The sequence below is a fragment of the Octodon degus genome, unplaced genomic scaffold (genome assembly GCF_000260255.1).
Source record: "Octodon degus isolate 3935 unplaced genomic scaffold, OctDeg1.0 scaffold00008, whole genome shotgun sequence".
In the NCBI taxonomy this organism is placed as follows: domain Eukaryota; kingdom Metazoa; phylum Chordata; class Mammalia; order Rodentia; family Octodontidae; genus Octodon; species Octodon degus.
The window spans coordinates 17,595,631-17,614,138 of record NW_004524584.1 but is presented as its reverse complement, the minus strand read 5'-3'; the positions used below and the strand labels follow the sequence as shown (position 1 = coordinate 17,614,138).

The window sequence follows — 18,508 nt, the reverse complement described above, 5'->3', positions numbered from 1 at the left end:
AAATTGAGCATTTTAACCATTGTTAAGTGAACAGCTCACCAGCATTTCAAGTATATTCCCACTGTTGTACTCCAGCCCATCCATCTCCAGAACTTTTTCATTCTCTCAAACTGGGGAGAGCTGGTTTTTATAGCACTGTTCAGTAGTTAGATTTTCTGCTGAGATAGGAAGGGAAGCTGAGTGTGTTCTTGCCTGTTTGGGTTTTTTTTGCCAAACTTTCCTTGGCATTGAGGTTCTCTGACTGATCGAGGTATCTCAGCTTCTCCTGAGGAGCCCAGAAGCATTGCCGTAGCCCATGAACTGTGAGTCTGATGGGTGTGTGCCCTCCAGCTCTGGCCATGTTCTATCCTTTTAGTAGCCCAGGGCTGCTCAACCTATGCAGTGTTCTTGTTTTGAACTAGATAGTCCTTTGCTGTAAGGGCTGTCCTGTGCACTGGAGGAGGGCCAGTAGCCTTTCTGGCCTTTGCCCTCTCCAAACCAATAGCATTCCATCTCCTACTCCCCAATGGGGATGACCACAGATATTGTCAGATGTTATCATAAGTCCATAATTGAGAATCACTGCAGTACCTCCTGGCTCGGGTGAGCTCAGAAAGCCATATGTGGTGGCACAACCTATAACCCCAGCTCTCTGGGAGGCTGAAGCAAGCACATTTGCAAGCTTCAGCCCAACCTGGGCAATTTAAAGACAGTGCAAACCTGTTGTAAAAGGCTTGGGAATGTAACTCAGTATGAAGACCTTGAGTTCAATTCCCAGTATGGCGAAAAATTTTTAAAAGAGAAGGGGGAGAGGAGGAAGCTGATTGGCAAGAGGAGGATTGAGGGGTTGGGCTGTCATCACAGTAGAAAGAAGAAGGGAGGGGGTGGGAGGAGCCACAGGAGGGGAGAGGAGCAGTAGGGAAGTGGAGAAGTGTGGAGAGGGAGCTCAAGAAGGCCAGTCCCAATAGCCCTTTGTGAGCATTCTGCTCAGCTGGGACAGATCTGAGGCCCCACTAATGGTTGTAGCCCAGATTTCTCAGCTTGGGTTTCTTTTCTTTGTATTTAAGACAGGTAAACAGGGTCTCACTGCATAGATCGAACTCATAATGATCCTCCCGTTTACAGCCTCCCACATGCTGGGATTGTAGGTGTATGCCACCACACCCAGTCCCAATCACCATCTCAGTGCACCCCCTGGGCTGGCATGGCAGGCCAGGGATCAAATTCCTGGGCCCCTGCATCTGCCTAAGCAGGCGCTTTAATCTGCTGAGCTATTGGGCTGGCCCTCCAGCTTGGGTTTGTAACAGAAGTCCATTTTATGGGAATGTTGTTTGACCTGTCAAATTTTAGAATAATCTAGAGGTAATGGTAAACAACATAAAAAGACCCTTTGCCTTTAACAGCTTGGTTTTCTTTGCTTAAAATTAGAGTGTGTTCTTGTCATTTCTTCCCAAAATGCCTCCCTTGATCAGAGATATCAGAGATTTAGTGGCTGACCAGGGCACTTGGCTTCTCAGAGCCCTTGAGCACCATAACCATGTTCCAGGAACTCAGGACTCTGGTGACTGTGTGTCCCGTGCAGCTGTATCTGCACTTTGAGCTGAAAGTGCTAAAACAGCATGAAGTACTTCTGGCAATTGGGGGACTCTGTGAAGTCCAAGGAGTAAGGTGTGGGTGTTGAAGACCTGATCATGTGCTTGTTCAGCATGGCAGTCAGAGCCAAGCGGAAAGGCTCTGCCTGGCTCCCTTGCTCTGTGCACCAGGAGCAGGGCAAGGGCAGCCCCATCAGCCTGTCGTAGTCCCTCCATCCTGGGAAACCCCCCTGCCCATGACCCCTTCTGACGGTAGCATTTCGTATCTTCCCGATCTCAGATCTTGGAATGAAGGCTGTCCTTGAGCCTACTCTCAACAGAGCTCTGTTCACTGCAGAGCTATTTTCAACCTCTGGTTGAAACTCACAGCTTATTTTTAGGCGCATTTCATGTTGAAAAGCAAAAGCCATTTCCCAGCCATTCAGAATGAGAATAATGGGTTCCATTTCCCTCTATTCTTGGCTTAACTGTGCATGAGGAGGAGTTCAGGGCTTGTGGCTGGGGAACTTTCTCTGCTTGGAAGGTTGCAGATGAGGGATTCCAGACTGTGCTGTGGGCTGACAGGAGCAGGAAGCTCTGTGCTCTGCCCTGTGACATGCTGCAAGGCTGGAGGAAGGGTGGAAGGGACACTTGTGGGCAGATGAGCACCTCCCTGAGGCACTTGAGTGGGAGCGAGGGGTGGGGCCGCAGGGGACTGTCTGTAGCAGGTGTCTTCAGGGTTTTTGTGCTTAGCTCTGCTCCCTGCCCCAGGCCTACCTTTTTGTCCCCTTCTTGCTTGTCCACTCCCCTGCTCTGTGTCTTGAAACCTGTTCCTGTTGCGGAAAGACACCCTTATCTTGGCTTGCCTTGAATTTAGTATCTGCCCATCCCCCAACTCTCAGGCACCTTAGGCCAGAGTTCTGCCCCAACCACAGAAGGACTTTCAAGCCAGTTTTTAAAAGTAAAGATGCATTTATTTGGCTTTACTCTTATTTTTGCCCTCCCTCCAGACATCTGAGCTCTGTTATGCAATTGGAAAGGAAGGTTTCACTGGGTGGAGTGGGAGGGGAAGAACACAGAGTTCTAGGTAATTCAGTGAAACTGAAAACAAAAACAAAAACAAAACTACAGTTATTTCCTGAGTTCTCAGGGTTGGCTGCTCTAGCGCTTAGCCATTAACCTTGAGTTGTGAGGCCAAGGTCTTCTCTCTGCTCACCTTTCAAGATTTTACTTGAAGGAGAAATTTCACCTGTGGTTAAGAGCTGGGGTTCTGGCTTCCGACCAACCTGAGATTGAATCCTGCCCCTACTTATCTTGAGCTGTGACCCTGGGCCAGTAGCAAGGATCTCTGTGGAGCCTGGCTTCCTCTTCTGTCAAGCAGGGCGATGCCAGGCCCTCCGTGAGATTTCATGGGTGGCATGCCAGGCAGCACTTGGCACTGTGCCTGGCACATGGCAAGGGCTCACCAAGCTGTAGCTATTTTAACAATGTTCCTTTTCTCTCTCCTCTCCCACTTAAAACCAGTATTCAGATCTACTGGGTGGGCCTCAGTGCAAGAGCAGTTCCCAGGAAGAGTGGCTGGGTCAGCCAAGAATGTCTGAACTGAACCTGGACCTTCTCCTCCCTGAGGACATTCTGTGTTCCTCTAGTTATGAGAATAAAGCCCCAGACACCTCTTGTGCCCACACTTTAGCTCCTGTGTTTCTTTTTTAGGGTGCTACCACAAGGGTGGGCTTGACTTAAGGGTCCTTCCCTGGCCCATAGATTGTTGGCAGTAGGTCTTGCCTGGTGCTCTGGGGTCCTGGGTGCCTATAGTAGTTGCTCACTCCAGGCACCCTACTTGAGGAGTGCTAGGGTTGTGAGGTGAGGAAAAAGACCTGCTCCACTTGCTTTGTGGACTCTTTCCTGGTCTGTTTGGGCTATTGTAACACAGTCCCATAGATTAAGGGATTTATTGAGGGATAATTATTAAGGGATAATTGAGAGGGATTTATTTTTCACAGTTCTGGAGACTGGGTGGTCCAAACAAGGTACCAGCAGCTTCAGGGTCTGGTGAGAGATCTGTGTTCTGGTGTACAGATGTTCCTTCTCTGTGTCCTTGGGTAACAGAAAGTGTTGCCTAGATTTCTGGGATTTCTCTTATAAGGGTACTAATCCTAATCTTGAGGGCTCCGTCTTTATGATCTAATTACATCGTAAAGGCCCGCCTCAGTACTGTCACTTTGGGGAATAGGATTTCAACCTGTGAATCTTACGAAGAGCACAAACACTTAGTCTATAGCAGATCTGCATTCTCTCTTGGAAGCACGAAGGATTGAGTCTCTTTCTAAGAACACAGATTTCCTGTTTGCTTTCAGTAGTGGGGACTGTGTGGATTCAGAGCTGTGCTTTGTGGGAGGGGTACAGTGGGTGTTTGGAATAAAAGTGAACTCCAAGGTTCACCTAGAAAGGGGCTTCTCCCTTCTCCACTTAGTCTCAATTTTAGTTCCTTTTTTTTTTTTTTTTTTCAAAACTGTGAGTGAGGATGCTGGGTCTTTGCCTACTGCCAGTGAATCAGAAGATGCCAAGCAGTTACATAGTATGGAACAGTGTTGGTTTCATCTACCTTCAGCACATCAAGCTGCCCCACCCGTGGGCTCAGGGCTTCTCTGGGGGCTGAGATGACCCTCATAATGTGTTTTAAGCTCTTGCCTTACACCCTCTGCTCAAGGAGATGGACTTGTCCACAGTGTCCCATGTCTGAGTCAAGAATAAGAACATCTGTGTGAACAAGAGCCATGGGAAGGCAGAGCCTCCTGAGGGCACCATTCTGTCCAGTGTGGCTGTTGCAAAGCCTTGTGGGGCCCAGGTTTGGTGGGCTGACTTGGGATCAACAGGACTTTGTTTCCAAGTTTCCTGGAACTTATTGGGGCACATTTCTGTGTTACTTCTGAGGCAAGATTCACTCCTTTCCCCTGTGCCACAGAGGGGAACCTGGCTTTAAAGGTTATCTGCCTGTGAGTAGTTCAGGCCCCAATCAAGCCTGGGTCCTTGGGATTGAAATGGATCAAAACTGAGAAATCTTTGCCTGAAAAGGACAGGAAGGAGCATCCATATCTCTCAGCAAAGGGAGCCCAGCATCCTCAGCCCGAGAACAAATACCTGAGCCTTTCTCCGTGTGTGTGGAATGTGTGTACGTGTGTGCCCACTCACATGTGGACCTGTGGCGTTGGTCTCCGCCTGTCCTTATTCCTCATACAGAACCTGTGAGCGCTGGTCTGCATCTGCAGATTGCATGTCATAACCTGGGCATGTTGCTATTCTCAAGTATCTTCTTGAGAATAGGAATTAAAATTAATATATTAGAAATTTTGGCCTCTGAAATCTTTATGAACTCGAGTGGCACTGTGCTGTACTGCTGTGGTATGCTGTCTCTGGTGTGCTAGTCTCAGCCGAGGCTGGGGCTGTCCTGTGGCCTCAGGCAGGTTGTCTTAATTCTTTGCACCTGGATTTTCCCCCACCAGACCATGTTACACCTTCCGGGTATTGTGCATCTCAAGGGTGCTCTGTGCGAAAGACTGTCCTGCCCTCCCTGGCTGCATGATGAAGGCCTTTGGGTGAGATGCCTCATTTAACTTTTTTTTTTTTTTTTTTTTTGGTGGAACCGGGGTTTGAACTCAAGCCCTTGCACTTGCCAGGCAAGGACTTATTCTACTGAGCCATCTCCCCGGCCCCTCCTATTTCACCTTTACGTGAATGAAGTCAGGGAAAGTTTTCTGGCTTTCTTAGTGTCAGTGATAAGATACTAGAAATAAAGACAATTCAGTATTGTTAACCAAACTGCCATGTTTTTTTTTTAATTTTATTGATAAACAGATAGCAATGAGACAGTTTCAAATCAAATCGGAAGTACAGTTTCAACAAATAACACACTGCATATATTCTTCTTAGTGGTTAATTGCTGTGCAAGATGCGGACTTGAGATCCTATTTACAAACACCATTAGAACAAATCATTCTATTCATTAAGAGAATGCAACTATATATCTATCCTAACCATCCTGAATACACAGATACAAAATGGACATTCATAGGCATACCCCATTTGTTCTAAGTTCCGTTATTGAATATTATAGGTGTGTAAACTCAGCAAAACATTCCAAAAGGGTCCAGCAGACCATAATAGCATTGGGTCCTCTGTTTAACTGGCAATGTCAGAAATTATTGACCTGAGTCCCCCACAGCTCAACATAACAGCATGGCTTTATTTCCTATATTTCATCTTTATACTTTTCTACTGGATGGTTAAGACCAAGGTAAAGCAGGACCTGTGCAACAAGAGTTGTAGCTTTTTGGTCTGAGAAGGTCAGTGAAATGCCCTCAGGATTTATCCTGAGATCCTGTACCTCAGATTGTAGAACCTTTGTCAGTGTCAGCCATGTGGATGAGTCACGGCCATTGCTTGGCCAATGTGCTCTCTGTGAAAGCCTGACAGAGTGTTTTCTCCCCTTGTGACTCTCCTTAGGCACACTCTACGTCATCGATCACTTTCCTCTTTGGCCCCATAATCTTCTTGATCAGAAAATTTGGGACACTACCGAGGTACATGACGTTACAGTACAAGTTCTCATAGGTCCTGAGTCTTAATTGACCTTAGAAGGTTAGGGCCAAAATGTTGGCTTTCCTTGCGGCCCTCCTTTTTCTCTAATTTTGGTCTGCAAACTTAGGTTGTTACCCATCCAGAAGATAAGCTTCTTGTTATTAGCAAACGATTTAGGCTATTAAGCTTAACCTCACTATCTCACTCAAACTGCCTTGTTTTTGAAAGGTTCCTGCTTGAAACAGCGTCCTGAGACATGGCTGGTGGGTAACATACCTGCACAAGATCAGGATCCCCAAAGATCTGATGCTGCCAGCAGAGGGACCACCTAGGTGCTGGGCAGGACTTTTCCTCCAAAGTCCACAGCTGACTTTATTGCAAGGCACATGTTAGGGAATTAATTGCTTGTAAGCGAGGGCAGCATTTGATAAGCATGAGGACATTTGCAGAAGTCTGTCCAGAGATGTTAGTCAGGCTTCCCAGGCATTTCTAGGTAATGTTGATCCTGCTGGTCCAGGGGCCCACTTAGAGACTGGCTCATCTGTTGGAACAGTCTAAGCAGTTGTGACCCTGGCATCAGGGTAGTGGGGACTGGGGGACAGAAAAGAAAGTTATTTTTCCACCTTAGAAGTTTCTGGAGCTGGGCGTGGTGATACATACACCTGTAATCCCAGCACTCTGGAGGCTTAGGCAGGAGGATTGAGGCCAGCATAGGTTACATAGTGAGTTCAAAGCCAACTGAACTGCATTAGTGAGACCCAGTCTCAAAAACCAAAAAAGTTTCTATGGCTGTTAAGACTATAACTTGAGAGAGGCAAGTGGAGAATCAATCTCTCTCTCCACCCAGTAGTGGAAAAGACATGTAGAGGAGAAGAGTTATGGTTTTAGTTCTAATCTTCCTGTTGTTAAAAGAAATCCCAGTATTACCCTATGAGCCTGTTAAACCAAAAGACACCTACTAGTGTTTGTTTAGAATCATGCAGGCAGAAGTATGGCTTGATTACCAGTAGAGGATATCAGTAAGAAGGAAGCAGGATTTGCTGTAGCCCTGCTGCAGGCGCCCACTGGTCCTGTCTTTCTGTTTCCACCCCTGACCTACCCTTTAGTTGTGTTACCATTAATTCACTCACTTGTTCTTGAGTCCAAGATTCTGTAGGCCATCTACCTTCTGTGTGGCCCTTGGTATCTCCTCTTGCTTTCTTGGTGTCCCTGCCTCCCACTTCATACCTTGTAGATATGGGGGACTTGACCAGCTCCCCTCCGAAGCCTGCTGGCTTTAAGAAGCTTCTTGGTGAAAATCTTATTTGTACAAAAAAAAAAAAAAAAAAAAAATCTTATTTGTCAAGCCTTTTAAGAAAGTATCTCCATGGTGGCAGGAATAGGGAGCCAGCTATATTAGTATTAGTGACAAGAGCAGTGGCCAGGATGAGTCAAATGCCAGAATTACCTTTTCCAAGCTGGCCTTTTGAAAGGTGGACAGTAGTTGCCTATCTCTTGAAAATTCCCACCCATTCTATAAGTAGTTCCCTTTCTAGAGAACAGTAGCATGATGCTAATAAAGGAAAACCTCTATAATGGCTTAAAGCAATGAAGGGTATGTTCTCAATATCAGGCATGACATATTAAGATAATTACGATGTCCTGAAGACTGAGGAACTTGACTCGGGAATCCAGATGAAGCCTTCTGCAGGTGCCAGGGCTTGCCTGGCACATGAACCTGACCACACATACCCCAGTGAGAGCTTAGGTACCTCTTTCAAGAGTCCCAGAATTGTTCATGGTTTTCATTTTTCCCTGGTGGCAAAGCGAGGATTGAGAATTATTAGCAGTCCCCCTTTGTTTGTGGGGACCTGAGTCTGAATCCTGGGATGAGGACAGTGGAGTCTTATTTCAAGCCACAGGTAGCCCTAGAGTATCTGCCATTACAGCCACTGGGGCCACTGCTGAGGGTGCTGACAAGCCTTGTACACCCTTAGAAGACCACACTGACAAGTCACCTCTCTTCATGAGAGCCAGCAGAAGCCACAGGAAGAATCTTCTGCCAGTTACATGGTGCAGAGTAGTGAGAATGGACAAGAACTGAGCCTTTTTTGGTCTTTCAGGATCATTTTACTTTTTCTTTTCTTTTGGTCCCATCTGTTTTTTTTAAACCCAGAGATCTGAAAGTGGAAGAGATGAGCCACATATAGAAAATAAGCCCATTTAAATCTCAGTATCCTCTCTGGATTTGGGCCTCCTCACATTGACATGGCTAAACACACCAAGAAGGTCGGCATTGTCGGTAAATATGGGACTCGCTCTGGTGCCTCACTCCGGAAAATGGTGAAGAAGATTGAAATCAGCCAGCATGCCAAGTACACCTGCTCCTTCTGTGGCAAGACCAAGATGAAGAGGCGGGCTGTGGGGATCTGGTACCGTGGTTCCTGCATGAAAACCGTGGCTGGTGGCGACTGGACCTACAATACCACTTATGTGGTCACAGTTAAGTCAGCCATCAGAAGAGTGAAGAAATTGAAAGACTAGTAGAAGCTCTTACTATTTAAGACATCCCTAGCCTATAATAAATGGGTTAATTTATGTAAAAAAAAAATAAAAGAAAGAAATCTGAGTATGCCCTTTTGAGTTGCTGTCCCCTGTTCTCAGTGGAGTTGCACTCATCCTTTTAGTTTCTTTCCAGGTGGAATTCCCCTACGTAGCCTGTCGCAGGAGCCAGCAGGTTGTAAACTCCTCTTGCCCTACCTGTCCAGAGCACCCTCCTTCCTGGAGTCTCCCCGCCGCCCTCCCCAGTTGTCAGTTATTTGTTGGCTTAGCTATTCTGCAGGTTTGGGGGCTCCCCATGGTAGCCAGAAATCAGTTAAGGAAACACATGCCTGCAGGCTGTAGGCAGCGGGGGTTGAGGTTACAAGGCTAGTGGCAGCCTCTCATTCTCCTTTTGGCTTTTTGATGGTTCCAGACTCAATGAAGGAGGCACTTTCTGTCCTCATTAGTCAGTTTTATAGCAGATGATGTGAGGTTGTATGGGAGGTGACTGGGCCACAGAGGGTAGTAGACTCTGCGTGTCTGGACTGGAAGTTTCAGAACTTCTTTTCATTTTAAGTAGAAAAGAACCCTTTGTGGTTTCTGTTTCCCAGATTGGGTAGCAGTGTTGCCCATGTGGTATAAGGATGTTGGATAATGCTTGTGTTTATGTTCTTATTGGTTACCATGGAAAAAAATCAGAATAGATGGTTTCCATGGCAATTATCTTACAGTTGGTTGCTTTGAAGGTCTGGACACTGCTGGGACTCACTGAATACTGTTGATGCCATCAGAGGCTCTCTGTGACAGTGCCAGAGGCTGGTCGGAACATTCTGTGGACTTAGACAAAGTCATCGGCCTCCCACGCTTGAAAATCCTAGGACATTGAGGTGGCAGTAATCCTGGGGCCCAGCTTCCTGGTGGGGTCCCCTTACCTGGACTTAGGTCGTTAGGTTTTTCCCATCACTGGGAACGATTTTTTATTAAACATAACAAAACCTTTGCAATGCAGAAAATTTCAAGCTACCATAGCACAAACCATTGGGGAAAATAATGTAATAGCTGCTCATGCATTCCATAGCCAGCTTCCACATTTGCCAGTCTTACTTAATCTCTCTTTCCCACATTTTTTAGAAGAGCTAGAGTGTTTTTTAATCCCAGGCCTATCATTTTACCCTAAATAAGAGTTTTTCTTTGTTGTGTAGTTATGATGCTCTTATTACATCTAACAAAATTAGTAGTCTCCTTGGTCAGATGCTTCGTACACATTCACCTCTCTTCTGCACTGCTCCTGCGCTTGCCAGGCAAGTGCCTAGTCTGCTGAGCCATCTCCCTGGCCCCTCATGGTGGGGTTGAGACTTCGGCCTGTAATCTTAGTCAGACCTTAGGCAAAAGGAGCTTCTGGGCTCACAGCCCCCTTCCTATCCCAGGGAGAGTTTCAGGGCAGGTGGGCTGGCTTCTGGCAGCTGTCTTGGGGCAGGCATCCGCTGGGGGGCGCTGGCCCTCTTCAAAGTCTGCAAAAGGAAGGACCGAGCCAGATGATGTTAACTCTGGCTCGCAACAGCTGTCTGCAGCTTCAGTTTCCAGGAAAACAGAGGCTGTGAGACCCTGTGGGACACGGCCTCCTCCCAACTCCTCCCTAGAAGCGTGGGGCCTGGTGAAGGGCTCTGGGCGGTCTTCGGCCTGCTGCCTCTGGAGTGGCAGCAGTTTTGGATAACTGTTTGGGCAAATCTTTCTGGGCACACCTCCCATGTCCTGTGATACTGCACAAAATGTGAATTACTGAGCTTGGGAGCGATGCCTGGGTATGGTCGGTAGCTCTAACACTCTCCATTGAACTAAGTGCAAGGAGAGTTTAAAATAGCTAGCCTTTGTTCCGAGGTTTTAAAAATTCAACTCCAGTAGTTACAATGAGCTGTCTTCAAGTGGATCTATAAATAAACTGCTACTGTTCCTCTTTGTCACCAAGAGCTCTGGCGTCTTCCAGAGATGTCGCTTTGCTGCTCATCTTCATTAGATCCTCTCATCTGTGGGGCAGCTGCAGGCATCAGCAAGCTGGGCCGACACAGAGTTTGTAAGGACAGCAGTGTGTTCCCTTTTACATCATTCCCCCAAATTGAACTACACAGGACAGGAGAGTGAGTTTGCACTGGAGAAGCTTAGCTGAGAGATCAAGGGCCCTGTTGGTCAGCGTCAGCACCACCGAATTAAGTCCTGCTTCTCGGTGTCCTGTGACACCATGCACAGTGCTTTTGTGCTAGTGTAAAATATTTGTAGCCTGAATCCAGTCATGTAAAACATCAAATGGGTCCAAACTGAGGGACATTTGACAAGAAAATTGCTTAGTATTTTTCCAAAGTATCAAAGTCATGAAAGACAAAGGACTAACCAACCAACAGATTGCAGGAAGCTAAATATGTAATAGAATGTGATGTGAAATCCCGGACAGGATTCTGGAATGTCAGGATCCAAGGGCATTAGTAGGAAAACTGGTGAAGTTCACATGGGGTCCTTAGTTTGCTTAATTGTATTTCCCTTTTCCTGGTCTGATCATTCTCCTGTGGTTATGTAAGATGTTAACACCGGGGGAGGGAGATATGGAAATTCTCTGTACTATTTTTTGCAACTTTTCTCCAACTCTAAAATTAGTTCACAGCAGTTTAATTTAAAAAAGAGAAAAACTACAGTCAACACTTGGCTCTATCGGAATCCTTGCTCTCACAAGTTCATGGAACATGTGTGTGCTCAAGGGAATGCTCTTAGCTAGGGGCTGGCTGTCAGCGGGGGCCATGCAGGGCGGTGTTGGTAGCTGGCTATATGCAAGCACCCTCTGGGGGTGCGTCAGAGGTATATCTGCCGCAAGAGGTCCAGGGCCGACTACACAGGAGTCCTGGCCAGGACGGTCGTACCTCCTCCAAAGGCTTGGGTAACCTAGGCAAGCCCTAGACCTCACTGCCCTGCCTGGGTCCTTTTCTGTGTTCTGATCCCTTACTCTACCTTGCCGCCACCGGAGTGTGTTTCTAGCTTGACGAGAGTGGTAGTCTGGAAGGTTTCAGCCCCCAGAGGCTGGGAATTGTTTTCTTATCCCTCCAGGGAAGAGGGCCAAGGACCTGTGTGCCGCAGAGTGTGCTGGCTGCATTGTGACCATGGCTGCCTGCTTCCCAAGGCCTCTGCCAGTCTGGAATTGCCTAGCCCTCCCCTCCGTATTTCACCTTGCTCCTTCATGTGGCTTCCCTCCTCTGTAGGTGACATTTCAGCAAGACGACCTCCCAGCTCCATTTATTTCTCCATGGGACATTTGTGGAGGCCGAATACCCTTTGGTTTCCTGCCTGCCAGGGCATTCTTTTCACCCTTTGGGGACACTGCGATTAGCCTGCCTCACCAGAGTGAGGTTGGGTATCCTGAAGTTGGCTGGGTACCCAGTTGCACCCACAGGTGTCTGTCCCAGTCCTGGAGTGGGGGTTTGGCTTTGTCGTGGGCCTGGGTGAAGAAAGTGGGGTTCCTTGACTTGTCTGTGTAATATCTCTCACTGTGCTCACAGTCCTGTGAGTGACACAGGGAGAATAAGAACACAGATGTGCATGTGTCCCTGCTTCTTTGAGGGGACTGTGAGATGAAGGGTGCACCCTGCTGCCTGCGGTGCTGAGACCCGGGCGGCACTGGTTGTGTGTGTGACAGGGCCTGGAGTGCAGATGTTGTTTAGGCGTACTGATCCCTCCTCTCCTGTTTTAAGGACACCCTGTCAGGTTCCCGTCGGTGGGGGCCTGGATTCAAAGGCAGTGGGCCATGATGTGGAGCAGGCGAATCAGGTAGGAGGTTCCTGTGCTGGCCCCAAGCCCTGAATCTCTGTCCCTGCACTTCTGAAAATGACCCAGGCGTCTGTTCCCCTCAATGCTGGTTTGGGGCACTTGGAGGCATAATCTCACCTCTAACTGAAAAGCAGCAGTAATCCAACCATGTGCTCATGTCTGGGTTGGCTTGGGAGAACACTGGTTAGACTACTAAACAATTAGGTGATCTTAAGATACCAGAATTCCTTTTGGGTTCAGGCCTATGTTTAGAACCGGAAGGTTCTTGCTTGTTGGATTCCAGGCAGGCACCCTAAATTACAGGGCAAGCAGGGCTGTAGTATATCTAGTCGGCAAATATGTGTGGTGAATACAGTACCAGATTTCATTGAACTTTGACTTGAGCAAACAGCCCTACTTTTTCCTCTTTTCTGCTCTATCAGTTTCCCACTTTTCTCCTCAGGACCAGGTTCAGCAAACACGGAGGCAGGCAGGCAGACACGAACCCATTAATTTTTCATGAGGACAAATCATCAGAGCCAGAGGCCTGAGGTCAGGTTCCTCATGCTCACTTAGCAGACTGCAGTGAACAGTCCAGTAAAGATTAAGCTGGAGAGAGAGAGAGAGAGAGAGAGAGAGAGAGAGAGAGAGAGAGAGAGAGAGAGATCCATTGCTTTTAGTCTTATTCTGCTTTGGGAACAGTGACATCCTTTGGTGTGTTAAGTGGACAGTGGCTGGAAAAGCTGCCTGCTTGGACCTGTATGAGAAGCATCCTAGTGAGAGACACAAGCTCAGCTCTTGGCTCCAGGTCACCCCCCTGTCCCTTCTCTGGCCCAGATTCAAGGTGTGGATCAGTTCCTGGACACTTTTGTCCAATACTGAGTTTCATTTTCAAGAGCAGACCCAGCAGAGGACAAGGTCCAGGGCTAGAGATGAAAAGGAGAAACTTCCACTCTGAGTGAATGTTAATCATCATCCACTGTACCTACCAAAGGTGGGGGTTATTTGTGAAGTTAGCTTATAGTATCTTTTTTTGGTTTTTTTTTTGGCGGGGGGGGGGGGGTTTGGTACTGAGATCCAACTCAGGACCTTGTGCTTGCCAGGCAGGTGCCTGTCTCACTGAGCTATCTCCCCAGCCCAGCTTGTGACACGTTATAGTCAAGCTCCAGCCACTCCCGGCTACTAGTCAGCATGTGCAGATCTTGGTCCTGATTATCCAGCTCTAAGTGGATATGGATCCCTGAGTGGCTGAGGACTAGATGGCCATTACTGGAGAAACCTTGCCTGGGGGTATCTACTGCTTTCTCACCTTCCTTCCAGGAAATTAAGGCTTTGAAAATTAAACTGCCCTAAAATGAGACTCTCTTGTCTTTGAAACCTATAAAGTAATTCCAGGTGGATGGCAGCCCTTTTGGACCTCACCTGGGTCTTCAGCCTGGAGTTTGGCCTGTTGGTGTGTTCCGTGGAGAAGCAGTGATTTTCACCTTGAATGAAGAGGTGTATGACACATGTCAAAGGCATCATATGATAGGGTGGAGCTCCGAAGGGCATTGTGTTACTGTCTCTTTTGTGTTTTGGTAAAGCTTTATAATTTATAAATATTAGTAGTGACATTCATCATTGAAAAGGTGAACAAGGGCTGGAAAGATAGCTCAGTGGTAGGACCCAGGTTTAATCCCTGGTACCACATGCCCTGCCAGCCCCAGAACCCCTGGTGTGCCTTGCTGGCCCTGAACTTGACTATAGATATTATAAGCTGGGCCAGGGAGAAAGCTCAGTGGCATAGGCACCTGCCTGGCAAGCACAAGGTCCTGAGTTGGATCCTAGTACCAAAAGAGAGAGAGAGAAAAAAAAAAAGATACTATAAACTAACTTCACAGATAACCCCCATGATTAACACTCATTCAGGGCAGAAATTTCTCCTTTTCATCTCTAGCCCTAGACCCTGCCCTCTGCTGGGTCTGCTCTTGAAAATGAAACTCTGTATTGGACAAAAGTGTCCAGAAACTGATCCACACCTGAAACCTGGTATGGTGGTGCACACCTAGCACACAGAGCTGGGAGGCTGAGGATCGCTAGTCTGAACAGTATCACAGAAGTCTGAACTGCATAATGAGACCCTGTATCCAATGAATTAAAAAAAGATTAACAGTTCTGTGAGCTTTGCTTTCAGAGTCATAAAAGCACAACCAAGACACAAAATATCGCCACGTGTGGTAGCACACTCTTATAATCCCAGCACTTGCAAGGCTGAGGCAGGAGGGTTCTTGGGAGTTCAAGGCCAACCTTGGTTACATAGTAAGTCCAAAGCCAGGCCAACAGTAAGAGATCCTGTCTCAGAAACCAAAAACAAGGGCTGGCCAGATAGCTAAGCGGACTAAAGCGCTTGCTTAGGCAGAGCACAGAGGCTGTGGTTCGATCCCCAGCATGCCACGCTTGCCCGCCCCCAGGGCATGCTGAAACAGCAGTTGAGACTCGGTGTGGTGGTGTGTGCCTGTAATCCCAGCTCTTGGGAGGCTGACAGCAGGAGGATCACTACGAGTCTGATCTATGTAGTGAGACCCTGTAGACCCTTTACTAAATACATTTTTTAAAAAAAGAAAAAATTGCCATCGTACTGAAGTTTCCTTGTGCCTGTGTGTATACAATCAAATCCCAAGCAGTCACTAATTTTCTTTCTGTCACTATAGCTTGTGCTTTTTAGAATTTAATATAAATAGAATTACAGTTTTTCTGTAGTTTCTTTGAGTGTATTTTGAAATGTACCCATGTTGTTACATCTATCAGTAGTTCATTCTTTTTTTTTTCATTCTTTTTTATTACTAAGTATTGAATGGATGGATATACAACAACATATCTACTCATTGGTGAACATTGCATTATTTTTGGTTATGGGCTATTATGAATAAATTGCCATCAACTTCATATCTGTTTGTCTTCAGAAAACACCTAGCAATAGGATGGCTGACCATATAATAGGTATATGTCTAACATATTAAGTATTGTCACATTATCTTTGAAAGTGATCATACCATCATACATTCACACTAGCAGTGTGCAGGGGTTCAGGCTTCGCACCCAAAGATCAGTGAAACAGACTAGAGATGCAGAAACAACTCCAGACATATTCAGTCACTTTATATTTGACAAAGGGGATAAACACACTAGAAGAAAGAGAGCCTCTTTAATAAATGGTACTGGAAAAACTGTCTCTGCACATGTTGAAGATTAGAATTGGACCCATATCTTTCACCGTGCACTAAACTAAATTTGAAATGGAGCTAAATATCAGGACAGAAACATTAAACCTTCTGGAAGATAGAATAGGTAAAACCCTTAACAACATTGGTGTAAGCAAAGACTTCATGAATAAAACCCTGATCGCCCAGGAACTATCACAAAGAATCAATAACTGGGGATGTCATCATATTAAAAAGCTTTTTCACAGCAAGAGAAACCACCAGCAGAGTAAAGAGACAACCAACAATGTGGAAAAAATGTTTGCCAGATGTTCCTCAGACAAAGGATTGCTATGGAGAACATATAAAGCACTCAAAGAAATCAGACCTCCCAAACTTAAAGACCCAATCCAAAACTGGGCATTGGAGATGAATACACATTTCTCAGACAGAGAAATACAAATGGCAAATAAATATATGAAAACATGCTCAACATCATCGATCATTCAAGAAGTGCAAATTAAAGCAATACTGAGATTTCATCTCACCGCAGAAAGAATGGCTATCATCAAGAAGTCAACCAATAACAAATACTGAGGGGCTTTGGGGAAAAAGGAGCCCTTCTGCACTGTTGGTGGGAGTGCACACTGGTACAACCACAGTGGAAATCAGTATGGAGGTTCCACAGAAACCTAGAATTGGAGGTCTCATTTGACCCAGCTGTCTCCCTCTGGACTTTTGTCCTTGAATTAAAAACATTGTACCAAAAAAAATAAAATAAAATAAAAACATTTTACCACAGAGATATGTGCACCCATGTTTTTATAGCAGCATAATTTGTATTAGCTAGATCTTGGAAATACCCAAATGCCCAGCAACTGAGGGATGAGTAGGAAAGATGTGGTCTTTTTATATAATGGGTACTGCTCAGCCATAAAGAAGGATAAATGAGACATTTTTAGGTAAATGAATGCAACTTGAGACTATACTCATAAGTGAAATAAACCAGACTCACATGTATAAACATCATTTTGTCTCTCTAGTGTAAGAAGCTAAAAAAGTAAATGTGATCCAAAATGTACAATAGATACCTTAAAATGTAAAGAAACTTTAAAAAAGAGAAACTAGGGGAGTGGAAAAGAAGAAGGAAGAGAGAAACAAAAGGGGAAAAAAGTGCAAATACACATAATCACAGTTGCTATAAATTCTATCTGTTAGTGCACCATCCAAGTCATCTGAGTCAGATCCTTTTGATTGCTTTGCCTTACTGTGGTGATACTTCTGCCTTTTTTTAATCTGACATCATATCTAGAAGAGTAGAGACTAAGGTAGTCTGTCTTACCAGGACAGGAGCATAGTTTCCTGTTACCTCCATCTGTGCTTTGGGTGAGGCCTGGGCATTAGAGGGATTTTCCTCTGCGTTCCTGTTGCACCTCAGCTTTCACGTTCTTGTGGATTTACCCCTAGGTAGGCATGCTCTCTGCCATGTCTTTGCCTCTCCACATAGCAGGCTACTGTTTCTTCTTACATGGCTCTGCTAGCTTCCCTGGGGTTTGCTGTTGTCCTGACCCAACGTGGGTCTCAGTCAGGACTTGCATCCCTGGGTCCCCAAAGTGAGTCCTGCTCAGTAGTCCTGCCCTTTCAGCCTCAGGACACCTCAGTGATAATGGGTCAAAATGGGTTATCCCCCTCCCCCAGGACCACAGGGTTTTTAACTTTCTTTCCCCCTTTGGGCTTGTTGGGGGGGGCAGAAAGATCCCAGCATGCTCTTTCTGTGCTCACGCCCCTCCTGCAGGCCTGCATCCCCAGGCTGGTTTCCTCCCATTGACTTTCCTGCCCTCCTCCCTACCAGCCTTTCTGGTGATGCCCAGTGTAGGTCTGTAGAGAAGAACCTGGGAATGGGTGCCAGCTTTTCCTGCATCTGTGGCTCCCAGGGGTTCTTGCTCCTACCCTCAGTTACATTTGGCCTCTAACAATTGGGTGAAACCTGTGACTCAGTTGTTACCCATTTGTGTGGCACTCTTTTTTTAAGTATTTAGTACATGGTCTACAGGGTCTCACTGCACAGATTGGATTTGTAGTTATCCTGTTTTCAGCCTCCCAAGCACACTGGGATTATAGGTGCAGGCCACCATGCCCAATCTCAATCACTGTCTCAGCGCTCCTGGGGGTGGGGCCAGCATGCCACACTCTGTCCCTGTGTCTGCCTAAGCAGGCTCTTTAATCTGCTGAGCTATCTGGCCAGCCCATTGTGTGGCACTCTTGTCTCTGCTTTGTCACAGGTGAGCTGCCAGAAATGTTCATTCCTTGTTGTTTTCTTAGAAGTGCCTGTCTTTTCCTTAACATCAGGCTAGTGGGTTGTTCTGTAATTGAGGAAAGGTTGTGATGCTCTCAGATGTCAAATTTCTTTCTTTTGATTAGGATGGTCTAGATTAACACTTTCCCCAATATCCAATATTTTATATAGATGATAGTTAATCCAGAGATCAGGCAAAAAGACAGCCCCAGACAGATTGCTTTCTTGTCACCAGGAAGACCTACAGGCTCTGTGGTTTGGTTTTAAGTGAAGTTTATGGGTTGACACCTCATGTGTCCAAGTGACTGAGCATCAGCCACACAGCTATGAATGTGAGCACTGCTGTGTGCAGAGTGCTGAGTCCTGGTGGTTGTGACAGGCGGATGACAGAGGAAGTAGGAAGCCAGGAGGATAATCCACTGATCTGTCGAGAGCGCACGCTCCACACCAAGATAGGAGAGGGGACACCTGCAAATTCTAAGTAAAATTTCCACGAAGTCCAATTGATTCATCTTTTTGAGATTTGCCTTTTTTGTTGACTGTAAGATATTTATACTGGATGAAAATAAAACGTTGTCGACTTGGCATAGATGAGGGGT

General features: G+C 46.3%; 2 protein-coding genes across 2 annotated transcripts in view; both read left to right on the top strand.

Annotated features, from left to right (window-relative positions):
• The window catches only part of Poc1a (POC1 centriolar protein A), an 86,155-nt gene that overhangs the window by 41,645 nt on the left and 26,002 nt on the right, over positions 1–18,508 (top strand). The gene's annotated exons all lie outside the window — the stretch shown is intronic.
• LOC105744106 (putative 60S ribosomal protein L37a) lies at positions 8,376–8,651 on the top strand. Its single transcript, XM_012517887.1, has one exon. The coding sequence runs from the start codon at positions 8,376–8,378 to the stop codon at positions 8,649–8,651; it is 276 nt and encodes a 91-aa protein (XP_012373341.1).

Excerpts from the sequence above, each read along its gene's own strand:
- LOC105744106 (XM_012517887.1), top strand. The coding sequence starts at position 8,376 with ATGGCTAAACACACCAAGAAGGTCGGCATTGTCGGTAAATATGGGACT.